The 20514-nt window shown below is 33.7% G+C and overlaps 1 protein-coding gene across 1 annotated transcript in view; it reads right to left on the reverse strand.

Annotated features, from left to right (window-relative positions):
- Positions 1-20146, reverse strand: part of LOC142345937 (uncharacterized) — a 31534-nt gene extending 11388 nt beyond the window's left edge. Inside the window, exons 1-3 of the mRNA XM_075398403.1 lie at positions 20140-20146; positions 16395-17241; positions 15529-16145 (exon numbers count right to left, since the gene is read on the reverse strand). Of these exons, the coding sequence (XP_075254518.1) occupies positions 15529-16145; positions 16395-17241; positions 20140-20146 (1471 nt within the window). The remainder of the gene's footprint in view (positions 1-15528; positions 16146-16394; positions 17242-20139) is intronic.
- Between the last annotated feature and the right edge of the window lie 368 nt (positions 20147-20514).

The raw sequence follows: 20514 nt of genomic DNA on the forward strand, positions 1-20514 counted from the left end.
GAAGACAATTTAATCAATTGAAATGGAGGAAATATTGACAATGATTGGTTCGAGCTTTCCAGTACAAGTGGTTGCGTTTGTATCTTTTAATTGCTCGGAGGCTATACATATCGATTCAATGTCAAAAATAGCCAAATTTTTGTATAATTTTTGATCATCGTTATAAGATTTCCAAATGTTACAAGCTTATCAATTAAGGTCTCACGCAATGTATACACACTCTTTGGGTAAATATGTTGGACTCTATCTTTACACGTTTTAACGCGGCGGTTGAAATCTCCTGCTTTCTGAATGAACGTATCACAACTTGGAAATTGGAATCGCTTAAGGAATGTGTTAATATCATCCACATAGCATATGTGGTTGTTGTAACGTAATAAATTAATGTTTTTCTCATACGTTTCAACACGTCTCCTTGCAAATTCTTCAACAAAATCTCCATCTATAATGTCAATACCGTATATAAAAAAATTGGGCTTTAACACATTTTCAACTAATACAAGATGATCAATCGATACATCTCTGAAGTTGATTGCGTCATGTCCAGATTCGTGGAAGAACGCACTAACAAATTTTTTGCATTGGTCTCAAGCTCCGATGATCCATATAACTGAACAGCTATAACTCAGAAAAAGCAAGGATAATCTTTTTAAGTCTCGCCGTAGCCATTCGATACAAGAAAATTCTCATCTAATCGTCTGAGTAACTGTTCAGGAAGAACAGCATCGATATATCCCATTGAAATGATTTTAGGAGAGCGCAAAATGTTGTTTTATTTGTAGTCAGATCAAATTGCCATTTTTGTATTCTCCCGCTCGTGAGCACACGTGTCCACTAAATCCATCTTTTCAATACTGTTCTAAAGAGAGACTAGGTCTCCTTTGGAACAGAGTAGATGAGATTTATCGAAGAGAGTGTTGTTCTCGTGAGCGGAAGAGTATCAATACTTGTCCTTATCCACATTTATTAATATAATATCTAGAGCCAAGTTGACTTTGGCTGCACAGTTGAGTTGTTTCGAATACTTTTTTTCAATTTTTTATTAATTTCATGAGGATTGAGCTGGGATAGCTTGAAGTAGAACACTTGATGTCTTCAATTTTTAATCTCGGTATCGTCAAAAAGGTGCTGACAAGCACTAAGTTCTGGTTGCCGCTGCTCGTTATCCTTTTCCAGTTCCTCTGATTCTAGAACTTCTTTAAAATTGTCACTCATTGCTCCAATTTTTGTTGAAGTTCCATGCTTTCTTCTGTTGTGTTGTTGAAGAGAAGAGAAAGTCAGAAACTCTTTCAAGCACACAGTACATATAGTACTTGGCTTTGTATCTTTAGGAGCGTGAGGCTTAGCAATATGGTAATTCAAGTCTTCTTCCTTCTTTGTGCATAAATGTGGAGATTTTGGGCAAAATAAAATCCCTTTATCACAAGACTGCTTGTGTCTTGCCATGTTGTTCTTCACCACCTTATTGTTGCAATTTCTGCATTTCACTGGGAGATTTCCATCGGGAGCAGGCATTGTCTTGGTAAAAAATGAAAGAAATTTGGGTATTGTGACGAGCAACTAATTGTAAAAACAACCAAGGGAGAAAGAAAAAAATTATTTTTATGCAATTAGGGAACGCAGCTATAACGCATCATTCCATATAAGGAAATTTGTAATTTCCATTTTAAGAAGCTTGTCATAATCAAACATCCTAGAACCTAACGAATAAACCAATTAGATTCTTCCATTTACAAATACCTGAATTATTTAAGAACATTCACTTTAAATGCGTGAATTCAAAAATCTCAAATCATTCTCATATATCTTCTTTATCATTTCTGTTACATTTTAAATAAATTTTCCTATTTCATCCAGATATAATCCAAGAACAGACTCACAACATATTCATATAAATTGTTCCAATTTTTACAAACGCTGCGATTCAAATTTGTGTCTATCCTTAATTGACAGAATTCGGTGCTTGCAAACAAAACTGGTTGTAATGAAAAGTGAATTAGCCCATGAATGTGCTCTTACAACAATGTTAAAGATTTTTCAAAAACAAATTTTCATCTATTCTTCCGGAACAAAAATTTACTTTACAAAATAACGTTTTTGTCTTAGAAGCTCTCAACCAATCAAAATCCCGCGTTAAAGAAAATATTCTGAAGATTAATGTTTTTACTTTAAATAACTGTTTCTTAATTTGAACGTTCTTTTACATAAATAGAGTTTCACGTGAAACGAAACTTTGCTCATTTGTGAAAATTATTGATCAAAATTTTTCCAGTTGTTGGAAAAAAATGCAAAAGGAAAGAAAGAATGGCCGGTGCTTACAAAGTTGACGAGATTGATGTTGATTCCAACTTTTTGCACAAATTCTCGGAAATTTAAGTTCAGAATAACAGAATAATCGGATTTAGTAAAGGATTTGAATATGCAACATTTTCCATTGAAAAAACTCAAATATGATGATTGTAAAGCGAAACAATCATTTGATTTATCGCCAGAGCTACATGTTAACAAGTACAAATTTTTTTTATTTTGAATTCTCTTCCAAAAATATCAGAACAGTACAAAAATCTAGCACAAGCGAACAGTAGTCCAATTCCCGATCCCATCGCATTCACTGCGTGTGTACAAAGCGCGTTGTTCTTCCATTATTATACAGGTTACAGTTCTCAAGGTGTAAGAATTCGATTTGTGATTCGGCTCCCGAAAATATATATACAAAAATTCTGTTCCAAATATGGAACACCTTCTGAGATTGACTGAAGATTCAACGAAGTTGAACAAATTTATGAGAACTTGACCTTTTTGGTATAATATGTCAATTCGTTCCCACTCAGCTATCAATATTTAGTAAACAAGTAATCATATCATATGTTACATGTAATAGTCAAAAATCATATTTGGCTTCTATTCACGCATTGAAAGTCCTGTTTCGTATACAAGCATCACTTTTATAACAAATTCTTCCGTATTTGGTTACGATACAAACCTTCCATTTCCTGTTTTGGTTACTAACTTCGATTCTTCTGCAAAGTGATTTCTTCTATGGTTACTTTGTCCTGGACGGAATTTACTATAAATAGGAGCGACATAGTTATACATTTTCAATCTCTTTCATTTCCTCAAAATTAATTTCACCTCTGCTTCTCATCATCCTGCTAACTATTCATCAAAACTTAATCCTGCAATTGAGTTCCTACATTCACATTATTCTTATCTACAGAGCTTACTTCAGTTCTAACTTTTATCTGTTTCACTTTTAACTTAGAGATTCTTCTTGCTACTAAAAAGCGAAATTTGTTGTTTTCTACCTTACACGTTCATTTACAAATTGCTTTTGTTTCTGAAGAATCCTCATCTATCATTTCATCTGAAAAAAATGGAGTTAACTCTGCAAAACAACAGTCTTCTTCACTCATTTTCGTTCACTTAGGAGACTGCTCGGATAAGTATTAGAGTATTATCAAACGGTTTATATGAGGCTGTAATCCCTTTACCTATCACCGTGTGGCGTTTTATTGAACACCAGTGACAACAGTTTGACACCTATCATCAGCGTCAGGTTCCAATTACGGAGAATCAGCTTGGAACTCAAGCGTTGGGACACCAAATTGCCGTTATTAGTGGACACAATTTTCCTCACGTTGTTGGAACAGAGTTTCCACCGAACTACGTTGCTGGCAACTTTCAATATACTTCTCCTTGGAAAGAACGCCAAATTCCTAACTCTTGGTTCTCTAGCCCGGATGCAAATCAAGTTTTGAGTTCACAGGAGGTGTCAGGGAATTTGCTTCAAAAGGTGTCAGGTGTCGATGGGAGCGAGCTATTTATTGATACTAGCACATGGTCAGCAAATGATCAACAGAACTTTGATCCGGCACAGCAGTACGGTTCTACTGATATTTCGACTACTTTATCGGTGACAACACCTCCAAAAGAGGATGAAACAGCCCACAATCCAATTTTGCTGACTGATGAAAATTCAGCAACTCCAACCTGCGTTCAACCAGCTGATTTTCCAGCAACATTTGAACGTTTTAGAACTATTAGGAATGTGAATCAAAACTTGCCAGAGTATGTTGTGAGAACTCGGTTTGAAGAGATTTGATGTTTTAAGATTTTTCAGATCCATTTGTACTCGATCTTAACTGAAAAGTTGTAGGTTGATTTATACATTTTCCTGGTGATGTAATTAAACATTCTTTAAAAAATAATCTTTCTTATTTGAGCTCAAAATTTGTTACAAAAGTTGATGTTTAACGGAAAGAGCATCATCAAAATTTGACATATAACAAAAATACTTGATCAGAAATTTGATATTTAGGAAAAAAACTGAGCAGAATTTTGATTTCTAAGAAAAAAAACCTTAATGAAAACTCGATTATTAAGTTGTTTTAGTAAATGAAAACTTGTCAATTTGAAAACTAAAATTTCTTTTTTTTGCGTTAAATTTTTCCGTAAACTGATGAAAATCAGGAAAAAGTTTGCGCTTTCTTGTATCCAATTGGAGTTCATTTTTCGATATTCAAAGAAAAAAATTCAACGAAAACTCGACATTTAACAAAAAATTGTTGAGAAAACTCTACTTTTATTAAAATAAATTGTTCCAAAACCCAACAATTATCAGAAACTTTCGTGAGAAAACTCGAATTTTAGAAGAATAATTTGTTACAAAACCTGACATGTAACAGATTAGAGGTATCAATCTAAATATTTAAGAAAAAGTTTGTAAGAAAAGGAGAAGTTGAATTTTTTGATTTTTTAACCAAAAAATTAAACTGATACTATGTAAATAATTGTGATGCAATTACAAAATTCTTACTTTCTAATTTCAAGATATAGCAGAGGTTTATCAATTAAGCCATGTCCGTCTAACAAACAGTAAACAATATTTATCAATTCACTCTCATTGTGCTTACATTTTTTTGTTCAGCTGGCAGTAGATGTCTCTCGAACTTCTTTATACTCAAATTTTTTGTTTTGGACACATTAGATAGCTTCTCAACAAATTTGTTCTCATAGTTGTGTTGTACTGCTTTGTCTAACTGAGTAAAGACAAGCCCTGATTCTTCCAAAATATTGCCAAAAATTTATGTTTATATAATGTATCTAAACAATCGACCGTCCGATATAAAAAGGAGGGATCTTCCAGTTTTTGAAGCAAGTCTTCGGTGGAAGAAGAAATGAGAACAACGGGATATCGACAAGTTTTCAGGGGACAGAAGCTGTTGTGTGAAGTAACAACATATTCACTTGAAATAATATATGGTCTATAATCTTTGACAAATACAGATATAAACGATTCCTTTTCACAAAGTTATTCGTAGAAAAGTGGTAAAACCTGGCACTGCTGCCATCCTGTAAATTTATTTAGCATGTTCAAATAAGGAAATCAATTTCCTTAGAACACAAGTTGCAAATAAAGAATTTAACTTATTTACTATAAATGAACCCAAATTCTAAATAAGGAAATCAAATTATTTATTATAAACGAATTTAAAATCCAAATATAGAAATCAATGAAATTGTCATGTGTAATTTAGGATCTCATTTGAACTATGAAACAATTCAAGAAACAGCGGATTATGAAACTTCGATGTTTCACGTGTTCAAAATAATTTCGTCACTACTTCTCTCTAATGCAACAGAGTCGTGCTATACACAAAGACTCTTTTTCTATAATGATTCAAAAGTTTTCTTTGTTAAAAATCTCTGATTAGATATCCTTTTAATGAGAAAGTATAAACAGATATTTTTTTGTCTTCATTTTTAGGAAATTGTCTGAAAACAATGATGTCATTAGCCTAAACGGAAATTCTGTGTTGTAGAAGGACTTGAAGTTTCATACAAATCATTCAATCAACTTTTCGCAGCTTACTCAACTTACGTAAATGTCTCTCTCCAAAGTATCTCTTTTTTACTCGAGCGCTCCATCAATGTTACAGATTCACAACCCAAATTGGGTTCTGATTCTGTCCCATTTTTTATATAGACTCTGTTTCTCATCCAAACAGATTTGGGAGATATACTGTGCCCCAAATATTTAGAAATGGAGAAAATTACTCTGAACCAACTTTTCAAGTTCTTAAAAACATAAATGTGGAGCATTTGAAAAGTATCAACAAATGAGAATTGGATATTACGAGTTCAAGAAATTTCGTCTCCTTAAAAAAGATCTGCTAAATGAAGACTGGGAAAAGCGAGAAAATCCAGCTCAATTTGAGAAGAACCCAAAAAAGAGGTTGCTCTGCAAGAGAGATCAGCAATTGAAAAAACAGAATTCTCTACGTTACCTTTATACAGTACGTTCAAGACAAGCCAGGTTCAGTTCATGTCCAGATACAACTTTTTTGTCGCAAAGAGAGCAATAACTTCAAGCAAGTGACTTATATCAGCTATAAAACGGAAGAATTCAAGGAACTGATTCGAACTCTTAAAGATTTCTCCTATATTGAACAATGTAAATTTCGATAACAACTGCTGCGCAATATTATAATGTGTTTTTATAGATTGGATGATGAACATTTAGTTTTTATATGTATTTGTCTTTTCAGTAAACATTTCATCATTTGAAATTTTCTTACTCTTATAAAGAGTTGGGATATTGGATGCACTGAAAACATTTTCTTAAGTCTCACAGACAAACAAAAGTTTTTCAAGTCAGGACGCATCACGAGCTTAAAAGGTATCCATATACAGTTCATGAAGCGCAAAATTTTCCTAATTTTGGTATTTTAGAGGCAGAGTCACAAATTTCTGCATTTAAAAGGGTAATTCATAATGGGATGCGCAGAACAACTTTAACATATCCTTACAAACAATAAATTTCCATTTCTTGACATCTTTGGAACGTATTTGAGTAGAGTTTTTCTACAAAGATTGATTTGAAAAAAGAGGAGTACAAAAATCAAGTAAATCTTCTACCAACTCTTCTTTCCTAAATAGAAAATTACAAAAAAACTTGCTTTATTTTGGACTCAACAAATCAGAGGTAATGACTATAGTTACTATGGTCAACATTTTCAGTTGTCCCTACGAACGAAAAACGTAAAAACTGTTTTCTCAAGCTTGTAAACTTTAGGACCAAAATTTTGAATTGGACGATATAGATCAAAAATTTTCTCACGGAGGAAGAATTGGATATGGGAACTCACTTTTGGATTTTTTCTTAGCTAGATCAAAATTTTTTGTCTACATGCAATTTTACATGATTCTGCTGGAGCTGTTAAAACAACAACAGACGGAGGACCAGGTTATTGTTACATGATGCTGCAATTCCCCAGCTATCATCTCAATGATAGCATTTAAATGACTGAGCATACAGAGAAAGAATTAAATATTGATTATTTTATCTTTGATGACAATAATCAAGAAAGAATCACGGAAATGTTTTGGACAGACTTGTAATAGGTCTCCAATTGTTTTTTTGTCCCATTTTTTTTGTTATACTTGTGATTGTTTTTTGTTCTATACTACGAATGACATTGGCTACAGCGTGTGAAGAAACAACAATTTGGATTGCAATTTTTTTTGGTACAATTGGTTATATTTCAACTTCACCTAAATTATGAACAAGATAATTTCCAAAAAAGCACCAAATTTTATTTTATTGGTTGCTCCAAGTGGATCTGGGAAATCTCATCTTATACATAATTGGTTTAGAATCGGAACTTTTAAAACAGAGTTTGACAAATTTTACTAGTTCTGCCAACATTATCACCCCCTTTGTGGTTTAATTTCCAAAGATGTTAAAAATATTGAGTGTCTAGAAGGAGCTGACTTTGAGTTTGTTCAATACCTCCCGAATAACGGAACAATTTATCTGTTATTATTTGACGACTCCAGCTCTAAAGATTTCGTTAAAATTGCAACAGCTGGAAGACATAAAGGACTCATCACAATATATATTAAACAAAATTTATTTCATCATCATATTGTCTTGTTCAAATCTCCCACAGATGTATTGCAAACAAACACTCTGAATCAACAGTTGGGATTAAGCTCACAAATAAAAAATTGGTATACCAAAGCAAATTCTATTCCATGTAATTTCTTTATTGATTTAACTCCCAAATTAGTCAGCTCTCATTGATTTTGCACAAACAGTGGATCTATTCCCTCATTTTTCCCCTTCCACAGCATGAAAAGCAGACATTTCTGAGTGATGAGCACAAAACATATCTTCACTCAGACAACGTTCCAAAGTTATTCCCGGAACTTAGAAATAACTTACCTAAAAATTGTCCAAAAGAATTTATTCAGTGTCTAAACGAGTGCATCGTTAACCTGCTCAGAGGAGAATTGCAGGGTATTCAGAAACGAGACGTAATAGAGTATCAGGTCGAAATTCAACAGCTTATTCCAAAAAGAGCTGGAATGAATAAAAGGAGAGCGATTTTATTTTCAAGGAAAGGAATGGAACTTATATCAATTTTAATTCGTCCATCATTAGCCGTCTTTCTTGAAATGGAACAGTTTGTTTTGATTCCTCAGCAGCTTTACGAACAAAAATCCAAATTAAAAGTGTACAAATTGGCCAAGAGTGATGAAAAAGTTAACTTCGCCCCACAAAAAGTAGATCCTCTTCACAAAGAGATCAGAAATAAAACAAAATCATACAAAAACGAGTCAGTTGTAGATCAAATACTCAAATGTTCTCGAATCAAGCTGTCCCTCAGTGACTCAATTTTACTGGATGGAAGAGATACAAATGTAGCATTTACCGATTTTTTTACGCATTGAAGCGAAAAATTAGTATTGAATTTTCTGATTTCTATTACAAAATACTTGATGCTACAGGAATAAGTCTGAACAAAATTGTAAACAAGGATGCCATAAGCTAACCCAGATGGAGCTGAATCCCTTTCATCTGAAAAAACGAAATTTCAACGCTTATACAAAGAAAGAAAAACGGCATTTGGATCGGACAGAAATCTTCAGAAAGCGAGCGGTTTATCATGAAGCAAGGTTATTTCCTTTTTTCACGCTAAAAATGCTTATACTAAATACCGGCGAGCAACTCAACATTTTAGACAAATACCTGCATTTGCGAAACGGATGAATGAAATTGGTGTCATCATTTAGTTTTTATGGATGAATTGTCAGAATTTAGTAACGGAGAAAGTTTTTATTAGTCTGCGTTGATGTATATTCTTGTTTTGTCCGTGTTCAACCAAAGAAATCAAAGCATTCTGCAGCTTTCAAAAAAATGCTACGAAAAAACAACATCCCAAAAAAGTATGGGTTGATCAAGGAACAGAGTTTGATGGCGAACATCGGAAGTTTTGTTGACAAAAAAAATAAAATTTATTCACCGAGACGTGAAACAAAAATTGCCGTAGCTGAGAGAGCTACCAGATCTTTGAAAAACAAAATTTATCGCTTCATGGAAGAAAACGGTCATAAGTACCTTGTAAAAATGAGCTCTTTCCTAAATACAATGAATGGTAGAGTAAAAAGATCTAGAGGTAAAGCTCAAAAGGAGGTAAAAAATAAAAAGTTTTATTCATTTTTTTTTACAAAAACCCGATCAGCCAATACAAAGACCCCATTTTAAAGTAGGGGGTAAAGTACGAATTCCGAAATACAATATATTCCTCTTAGAAAATTATCAAGGTCACTGTTCACGAGAGAAATCTCTGAAATTGTTAAAATTTCCACTTACAAGCCTCCAGCATACAACATCAAGAGAGAGCAGGGTGATGAAATACTAGGAAATTTTCATGAACAAGAGCTCTCAGAGCGTATCACTCAGTGATGAACTCTTTTACGATAGAGCTCGTTTCCAACGCATCTTTTGATTTGAATCCAAACACTACTTTGAAGTCTTTTTACCAAATTCCTTACAGAACAGATTAACCTGGAAGGAGACAGGGGGTGACAATAACCGGACTATCATATCAATCTTTTTACCAGAATGTTACAGATGGAAAATTTTCCTATCTAGATGCTGCACCTCCGGATACAAACCCTTATGATTTTTCTACAATTGACGCAGGACAATATCCATCAATATCTGATTTTGTGAACGAAATGAACAAAAAAAATTCAGGAAAGAGAAAAGTATGAGAAAACTCCAATCACAATTAATGTCAACAGAATTACACAGCTAATATTCTCAGTCTTCCTGATGAAAACTCGTTAATAGTTATCTTCACACGTTTGACACGTATTAGGGTGTGAGAAAGCTGTTAACAGAATGGCAGACTTCATGAGTGGTGCTGTATCACATTTTCCTAAATCTCCATACGATATTGGTCAAACACAGCGACATTGTTGAATGCAATATTGTAGGTGATACAAAAGCCGCGTTTTTGATATGTATTCCGTTCATTTCTAAATTTAAAAATGGAGACATAATATCTACTAGAAAATATATGAATTATCAAAACTTCCCAGAATCGCAATTTAAAAAAATTCTGAAAAATTCTTTCCACAGCATTAAGCTTGAGCTCTGCAGCTCATACGGTGAAAAAATTCCCTCAATTTCAGTAGGTGTAACTAGAGCTGTATTGATGTTCAGAAAATCATTTTTTAATTACAGTTTACAAAAATTGGTTGCAGACAGTGATTTACCGTATTTTCGTGGTTATTCAAGACAAAGGGGTAGGGGATTTGGAGCTTTAGCACAAACAATTGGGAGGACTGCAATTTTTTTGAGACGATATGTTGTAACAGCAACTAAAAGAGTTGCTCCTGACTTGATTGAATTAGCCGCTCCAGATATCAGAAATGTATTATCTGGAAGGAAAAAGTTCAAATCTGCAGCCACAAATGTTGGAAAGAAAATTTTACTTAAACAACTGAGTGGTTAAAAACCTAGAAATCAGTCGACGCCAAAAATCAGTCGACGTCATCGAACTAGGAGAGATTTTTTTTCCGAACCAAAAAGAATACCAGATCTACAATTTATAGTAATTTCCGTTATGGACACCTAACAAATTCTTGCTTGAAAATTTTTGAAGAAATTCCGGTTTGAAACCAATTGAATCCTCCCATATACAAGAAGTTTATCCCAGTACTTCATTGGATGAAAGCAGCATTGAATTTGATTTTGAAACCGATAGAAGCATTGATCTTGATACGAGAGATATTCATTTACAAATTAAAGTTGAATTACAAAAGGGAAGGTCATTTGACGATTTCATTAAAAAAGAGGAGCCTGGAAAACTAGATATGGGCATGACATTCACTGATGATGATTTACAATAATTGACTCATGTCAACAATTTGTTACGCTCTCTTTTCTCTAATTGCTAATTGAATTTAATAATCAGCAAGTGTTCAACTCCAACGGACTCTATGGTCAAAAAGCTCTGATATCCAATGACTTCAATTCTTCTACAATGAATAGTGAAGGAATTTTGGCTGGTCATGGATACGAGAAAGATCCTAGTGATTAAGAAAAAAGCCCGTTTATAGATAGCGAAGAAGAGCTTTTGTTGAAAGACGGGGTCACTTTGCAATCGACTTATTTCAATGTGAAGAATTATTATTTCCAAATAAAAAAAATTAGACTTAAAATGATTCAAGCGAGACTGAATTCTTTCATGATTTCCTACAATCCCCATGTTTCCCTTAAGGTTCTTGCCTATTAATTTTTTTACGAGACGTGTTGTCGTTAATGAAGTCTATCAGCAAACAATCAAGTATCAACTAACACATCAACAAGCTCCCTATAATTTTATGGAGAAAATTGCGCTAACATTTATTATTCCTTCTGGACAAAATCAAGTTATTCAGGAAAATGTTTTCAATATTGCTCCAATCAGACGAATTGCAATAGCAAGGAACAGTAATTCAGCATTCATCGGACACATTCAAGAAAATTTTTTTTCATTGTCGAAAGTTTGGACTGCGGGAGCTGAAAATTGTTCGAGGGGTGAGAGCTGTTGTCTCAATTGATAAAACCAACAATTGCAGAGCTTATGTTACCACATTGAAGTCAATGAACTTCAACGAAGAGATTCCTGCGATATCGATTGATTTCTTCACAGACCATTATGTGCTTTTATACCTCACTCCAGGAAGCTGGTGAAAATGTTCATTATCCTGAAATCAGTGAGAAAGTCTTCGTTTAGAAATGTTCTTCGAAAGTCCGCTAACCAGTTTATCCGAGCTAATTGTTCTCGGCGAATATCAACAATCAAAAATGATCAGTTTGCCACAGTTGCTAAAACAGTCTGCCTTAATCAAGATTTTTTGATTTTCTTTTTTCAATTTTTTATGGCTTTTTTTATTTTTGCCTCCTGCTTTGGAACATTTGCAGTATATATACTTTCATCGCCCAGTTGCTATTCTTTTTGTCCAAACTTATAATACTCCAAACTTATATGTATACCTTTTTGTGCAGTATTCCTGGGATCTTTAATCATCATTATTATCTTTCATCCTGATGTCACCAGTAACAGTGAATACAGAGTAGGTAAATCTGCAGAAGATCTGATAAGTACGATTTCCCAATCTAAGTATTGTTGCTTTTTTGAAAAGAAGGAATCATTTCAACCTGATTGTAATCTGAAAAATTCCTGCTCCAAAGGTGCCTGCGAATTGAAACAGAAAATTATTTGTCATGGATAATCAATCTCTTCAACAAATTATTGAACTTATTCGTGAGCCAAAATTCAAAGACATTGGATTGTTTCCGACAGATTTCATTCCAAATTTACTCAAATTCAGCTTTGCAATTATTAACACTGCTTCGAGCGAAAAAGTCGATGGACATTGGATAATGATTTCTCGACTCAACAGAAATTACTATGATGCGGGTTCTCTGGCTCGATCAATAACACATTACAAATTTTTAGGTAAAAAGTACCAAAAAACAATACATCGACCACTTCAGAATATGCAAAATTTGCGTGGATTCTGCGCACTTTTTGCGTCATTTCTATTTAATTTTTATCAAACCAACTTGAACAATGTTCAAGATGTTCACGTATTAAATTTTATAAGTAATAATGTTAAGTAGTGTTCAATTTGACATTGAATAAGCTGAAGTTAACAAAGTCGATAGTATATGTTTCTCGTAACTGTTTAACGTGAGTTTTTTAACCTTTTTATATCGAACTTTTTTAACCACTCGGCTAAGTGTACCTTAATGTTCATTGAATTTTATACAAATTATTGTAAATAAATTGAGTAATTGATTAAAGTTCTGTATTTGGATGCTCATAATGTATGCTGTGTCTGTAATTTTATACTATTGTAAATTATTTTTTTCTGTCATTTAACTTTTTTGAATTAATGAGCTCGCAAAAGACATTTGGTACACAATTTAGTCAAACAATTAGGGGAACAATCTTTGCAATTGACCGAAAACTCAATAACCAAAATTCAACTTGTCACATAATTACCCCTCAGATAATTAGGGTAAATGAAAGCCCACGCCAATTAATTTTAAAATTTAATATGACCTAAAATTTGCAAACAAAAACTTAACATGTCACATAATTACCCCTCAGATAATCAGGCTAATTAATAACCCACGCAATTTGAATATCCTATTGTTCCTCAAGTAAACATTTTATAATTACACAAAATTTATTTTTAACCCCACAAAATTTCAGCCAATCAGAAGCGTCTCCCAAACTACCCCCCAGATTTGCACCGACTATGCTACTAGTATCTGTGCATGCACAAAACATGCACAAAACCTACACTCTATCTTAATACAAAGCCGCGGCTATAACTAGTCTTAGTACGTGTCGGCGGCTATAACTAATCGTAATACATTGCGACGGCTATAACTAATCTTAATACATGGAGATTCTTTCCCTAATTTTTTTTACCTGTAGGCTATACCTAGTCTTAATACATGCAATTTATACCATATCTTATGACATATGAGAGGCCCCTCACTCCTGGAACGCCACTATACCCTATCTTAGTACATGTGGTCCTCAACCCCCCGGGGTGGGGGAAGGTGGCTCACTATATTACTACTCAAACATTTAAAAAACCAGGCAAAAAAATCACATACCTTGTTACGCGTAGGCATGATTCAATAACGATAAAAATCCTGATCAACATTCTGAGGCTCTTTTTATTGTAAACAAAAAATTAATATGAATTGTATTTTTCTGATGGGAGAAAACTGCTTTCAAAATTGTTGGTGGCCTCGCTTTCGTTGCGCACGCAAATTTTATTATTGTGTTACATCAGGATCTGTATCTTCGTGGCATTGAATTGATTGTCAGTTTAAAATAAACATGAGAATTCATGATCGGTATAGCTGAGAATGCACTTATAGGCTTCGTATTGAGATAACAACCGGCTCATTTGTTTGCAGCCCAGTGGAAATAGCCGCTTTAATTTTTTTTACTACTTACGATATGTAAGAGATTTGAGATCTCAAAATTTTTTTCTGCTTCTGAATTCATAATTTGTAATTCACCAATGTTGTTCAAATTATCTCTTCTGTCGTCTATATTAGAAAAACAACTTGGTTTTGTACAAGGAATTTGTTCTATTCAATTTGTTTCCGCCTCAATAAGGATCAACTATGAAAAATTGGTCTCATGTTAAAAAGAAGTCAAATGCTGATTCCACTTCAAATATCTCAAGTGTATCAAAATTTAAAAAATGCAGTTTTTCGTCTTCAACAAATAGAAGGCTAGCTCTCAACAGGAAGAATGGTTTTAATTCTGTAATTGAATGTCTAGATAAATTTGGGAAGATTAATTACAAATTATCTGTATCGCTTTAAAAGTCTCAATTTATTTATTTAAATAATTTCAAAACAAAAATCAAGAAGAAAAACCTTCAGTTTAGAAAAGTTTCTATGAAATTTGTGTCATTTCTTTGTTTTTTTTTTACTGTGAGAAAGATTGGAAAAATAACGTTAGTGAAATAATTCTCGATAGCAGTTGGACGAATTATATTCATGTTAATTTGAAGAGAAGGTACCTTATGGTTGTGTTGCCCCCACTCAAAATTTTTGAACAAAAACTTTGATATAATTGAAGATTTAAAGAAATTTTTAAAATGAAAACAGAATCTATAAATGTGCGTGCACGCAGTGGATTTTTGAATAGCTAGGGATAAAAATATCAGAAGAATTGACATTTTTTTGCATATTTGGCTGCTTTTCTTTATCTTGTCAACTTAAACCTGTTAGTTTATAAAAGCAACTTGACTCCAAGAAGACCAATCAAGTTGATAAATCAGTCTCAAAAACATAAAGAGGGTATCTTTTGACAATATATAAATCCGATTTCCCTTCACAAACTATTACAATGAAAATTTTTCACTTTTAAATCCTAATTAACCGGAGAACCAATAGTTTTCAGTCATAACATTTCGACGTTTTTCAGGGTTATAAAAAACTGTTTTTCGCACTTAATTCGTTTGATTACAGGTACAAAGAGCGCAAGAGGTGTATAAAACAAATATAAATTTTAACCGCTTAAATAAGTTCCCTAACGAAAATATAAATTTTTTGTACTCTCAGAAGCACCAAATAACTTAATCTGTGGACTGCTGTAATAAGAAAATTTCAACAACACCTTTTCCGTTAAAAAAATCTCGGCTTACTTCTTATTGTAGTTGACGATTTCTTGAGCGATATCTCCCTCTGTTTGGCTCGCTCTTCTAATTCGTTCAACTGCTTTGCTGTCATTTGAAATTCAGTCTGAGATTTCAGTTTTTCTATTTCCTCCTGAAGCGTTTTGCTTCGTTGCGCAAAATCATTAGAAATCTTTTTCTTCTCTTTTTCCAATGCATAAATTTTTGCCTTGTAATCTGTTTTAAGTTTCTCTTTCTCTTTGTCGTGAGTATTTGTCAAAGTCTGTTGTTGCCTTTCAAGAGTTTCAATTTGCTGGCGAAGCTTTTGGTCAGTATCTCCTTGCTGTTGAAATTGCTTCGTTAGTGCCTCATGCTGGTCCTGTAGACTCTTCAATTGCTTCTCGAACTTTTCTTGTGTGGCTTCATAGTTTTTCTGCTGATTGTCTCTTAATTTTTCCTGTTCCTGGTCTTTTTCGTTAAGCTCCAACTTAAGTTGAAGTTCTAATACTGACTTTTGAGACTTGAGGAGATCTTGTTGTTCTTGTCGGTGGCGTTCTTTCATTTCTTCCCACTCTTTCAACCATTCTTTTCGTTCTTGCTCCCTTTCTCTCTCATTCTCTTGTTTCATCAAGTTGCGATATTTTTCTCTGAAAAAAGTATCCAAGAAAAGTACAAAAAAAGAAAGTCAAAAATCTTGAGCACATGAAACTAATTAATTACAGCAAAAAAATTGCATACAATGTTGGAAAAAATATTGCCATAAAAAGAAAACTTTTTTTCTGAAGATAGAATTTTTTTTATTTCTGTGTTATCATAAAGTTTCTAGTGCTTTAGTGCTTCACCACTTCACCGTCCAGAAGAGAATTTAAAAAAAAACGAAAGAAGAATATTATTACCTCTCTTCCTTATCTCTCTGCCTCAATTCTTTATCCTCCAGCATTTGTGTGCGTTGATGGGCAATCATTTCTTTCAGTTTGTCATATTCTGTTTCGACTCGTTGGACTGACTCAGTTTCTAATCGTGGTGCTTTTTCCAACAAATCCCATAAAGCTGAAAGGGATTTGTCGAAACACTCTTTCTCGTCTTGGTTATCAACTAGATAACAAGCATCCATAAGCAGATATTTGAGCCCATTTCCGTTGGGAAATCTTTTTTCTACACTTTTGAGGTATTTTTCGGCCATTTCTGCATCTGTCATCTTACTACTTCTTGCCCTACGGGCCACATTACTTTCGTCCATCGTCAAACGAGAAAATATGACGACAACTTGTTTCCAAAATTGGTTTCCAAACATTTCCTCAAAAATGCTGATCATTCCAACCAGAGAGCCATCGAGACGCGGGTTTTGCCCATTGACCACAATCGCGAAAAGGTTCACATAATCACAATTCTCTCTCAATTTGATGACCAAATCTGAAATAACACCAACGTCTTCATGGTTGCCTGGATCACTGAAGCCAAAAGTATCAATTATACTGATAGGCCGTTCTCTGTCTCCGTTAAACAGAATGTTGCCTAACTGGGTTGTTTTAGTGCAAGACTCAGCTGCGCCTGACACTGGGAAGCAATCAGAATTGGGGTATAGACCAGCTATTACGTTACAAAGGGTGCTTTTGCCTGTACCCGTTTTTCCAATCACCAAAAGTTTCTTCCGTCCATTTCCGCGTACATTGTCAACGAGCTCGAAACCTTTCGGCCCTCTTTTTAATGTCTCCCAATCTTCACGAGTTGATGGTTCAGGATCTAAAAAATATAAATTTTTCATTGAATGAATCACAATTGTAATGATGCTCTCTCCGTTTTTAATAATTTTGCGTAAGCATGTTTCAAATGTTAAATGTAGAGATACAATAATAATACTTTTTATCACCCAGGTCTTGTTACCGTCTTATGAAAAGAACATGCTCGCTCAAAATCTACTTCTAAAAGACCATACTCGACTCAGCTTGAGCTATGAAAAGATTTTAGCTAAAGTTTAAGGCACCCTGGACTTAAGATCGACACAGATTTTTCACAAAAGACTAACTCGAAAGAAAATTTCCTCAAAAAACATTAGCTCGACCCAATGTTTGCAAAAAAGAATATAAAAAGAAGAATATTTTCATAGCCAGTTAAAGTCGAGCAAGGTCTTTTCATGGGCCAATCATCAGTCTTTTCATAACCAACAAAGTCGAGTTAAAATGTTTTCATGTGTCCAAGATCAGTTTTTCCATAACCATCAAAGTCGAGTTTATGTGTTTTATTGTGTCCACCATTAGTCTTTTCATAACCAATAAAGTCAAGTTAAGGTCTTCTCAAGGGTCCACCATTATTATTTTTATGAGTCTCCTTTTTTGCCACAAAAATTGGCGACTCTTTTTCTCATTGTTGCTTATAATGTAGTCCACATGTATGCCACTAGATCTTTGATACCACAAATATATACCACAAATCCCTGAAAAACCTTTAATGTTTTTGAAAAATGAGGTTCATAATTTTGGAAGGGAAAATAAACTGAACAACGCTTTATTTTTTGTCATAGCCAAGGTGAAAAGAACTGTTACATTTGACCTACCTGGTTTCATTGGAAAAAAATATGGCAATATGTTTCAGCTACCATAACTGCTTTATCTTAAGAGTTGACAAAAGTCTTTTGGCAGTTTTCTAAATGTTTGTTAAGTTGGACTCCTCTGGTAACAAGCTGCTTAGTCTTGCTCCGGTGTTGAAAATTCCGATTTTTGAAAAGAGTAAACTTATAGTGGACTCATGAGAAGATTGATAGTGGACTCATGAAAAGACCTTAACTCAACTTTGTTGGTTACGAAGTGCCTAATGGTGGATAAATTAAAAGACCTTGCTTGACTCTAATTTGTTTATGAAAAAGCTGTAGCCGGACCCATGAAAAAGCTTCAGCTGGTTTTTAACTAGTTGCTGCACCGTGTAAGTATAGTAAATTTTGCCCCTCTCCACTAATTTTTTAAGGTCTTTTCATGAGTCTGCTCCTAGACCTGGGCAGCGTAGTAAATTCCCCCTTGTTTCTTGATGTGAACCAAACAGAACTGGTAATGCAATTTTCTTCGTAAAATGAAAGGGACAACAACCAAATATTTGAGAACCCTTTATCTTATCCAATCAGCGGGGCGACAGAAAGGACAATTCCGGTTTCCTTTTTGACTACAGCTAGGGCACATTGACATCGTTTATGCGCAGTCAGCGACGTAAAAATTAATCAACATTTAGACTATATAGTTTGCTATAGTTTAACTAGTTGTTTCTAATAACCGAGTTATTAAGACAGAACTTTCAAGTAAATATAAGTTCGGACTGAAAAAAATTTACAACGGAACTTTTTTTTGAAGTAAACTTTTCTAACAGTTAAGTTTTTGAGTCTGTCTCTTGTTTCAGCTTAAGAAAACGGAGTTGGAGAATAAATCATAAACTTTGAAAACTTTCAGTAAAAACTCGTCGATATTTCTCATATTTTTTTCAAATGAGAAGGAGGCTAGATGATATGATAATCTAGCATATGATAATCACTGAGAAAAAGTTATCTTATTTTAGTAAAGCGTTTCCTTAAAAAACAGTATAGAAGTTCTTGACGGGGAAGGCTGGCAGGTCATTCTTATGAAAAACGATAGATGAACTGAAAATATATGCAATTGCGTGCTGTGGAAAAAATGTCACGTTTTTCTCCTATGAGTTTGTATTTCCCTAGAAATTTACCAAAGTTATATTTGAGTCCAGCTCAGCGTAAAATTAATGTTTCAAAGTTTCAACATCTTACTTTAAGGAAATTGTTTTTTTTTCTAAAAACCTAATTCCTTTGTTTTCAAATACAGATCATAAAAAAGCTCAGCTAAAAAAATTGAACTGCAAAAAAATTGAATTGCAAAAAATGAAGAGAGAGAATTAATCACAAAAAATCGATTCTACATTCACAAAACAATTTATACCAAAAACAAAAAAGTGTTCCCGGACTTGAGTTGCAGAGCTTTTCAGCGCTGAACCAGCAAATTTCAAGAATATTTTAAGTTTTTTTATGCAGAATTTCTTCAGTCTGATTACATTGAGATCATGGAGTTCGCGCGGGTCAAACTTATCCTGTATAGTCTGGAAATCACTCATACCCCAAAAACTAAGCCTGAGAAGAGTAATGATATACTTTTGTAGCTTATAGCTAGTAATTACCATAGTAGTAAACACACTATTTATTTTTAAGCTGGTTTGTAGGCAATTACAACAAAACCCATTAGCTCAGTGGTTACGACATGCTACGCAAATAACATGTTACAAGTACCCTCGCGGAAGTTCGAATAGCATGTAAAGCAAGCCTTGTTGGTGGGAATTAAGTTGAACATATTATTTTTCATGAAGTAAATTTTACTCAAAAATTCAGACTGGCCAGTGTAAATAGTGACATGAACAGAGTACTGGCCATCCTAAAAAACAGAATGTCTTGTGACTGATTCAGCGCTGATTTGCTCTGAAACTAACCTCCGAGTTGTTAATTCTGCAAGACCGCTAGATTTTTTTCGGCATCAAAAAAAGTTGCAACCAACTATTATTTAAAAAAATTGTTTGCAACTGCATTGGAAAATTTAGATACATGCTTAAAGAAATTTGATTCGAAACATTGGTTTTTGTTTGATTCTGAACACTTACCTGCCATTTTTCTGTTGTTTCTTCGCAACTTACCCTTTTTTCCAATGATTTGGGAAGAAGGATGTTTGAATTGGTGCAAATATAAATTGAAATTATACAGTGTGCTTAAGGTAAATTACCATTTTGCTCGATAAAAAACAACAATGAAGATTTTGTGTACTTAAAAAACAATAATAACAAATAGGACATAACGGGGAAACAATCAGGCATGAAGTCTGATTTCATATATACGTTTTTGATCAGTACACTCGCACCGAGTTTTGTTAAAACAAAATGGAGAGGCCGCAAAGGACAAAATTCCTTGTTTGTTGTCAAGACTTTAAATAACAAATGTTGATGAACAAAAAACGCTTAAGCTTAAAAGCTCATTCCTAT

This window comes from Convolutriloba macropyga, chromosome 9 (assembly GCF_964194025.1).
Source record: "Convolutriloba macropyga chromosome 9, txConMacr16.3, whole genome shotgun sequence".
Classification (NCBI taxonomy): domain Eukaryota; kingdom Metazoa; phylum Xenacoelomorpha; order Acoela; family Convolutidae; genus Convolutriloba; species Convolutriloba macropyga.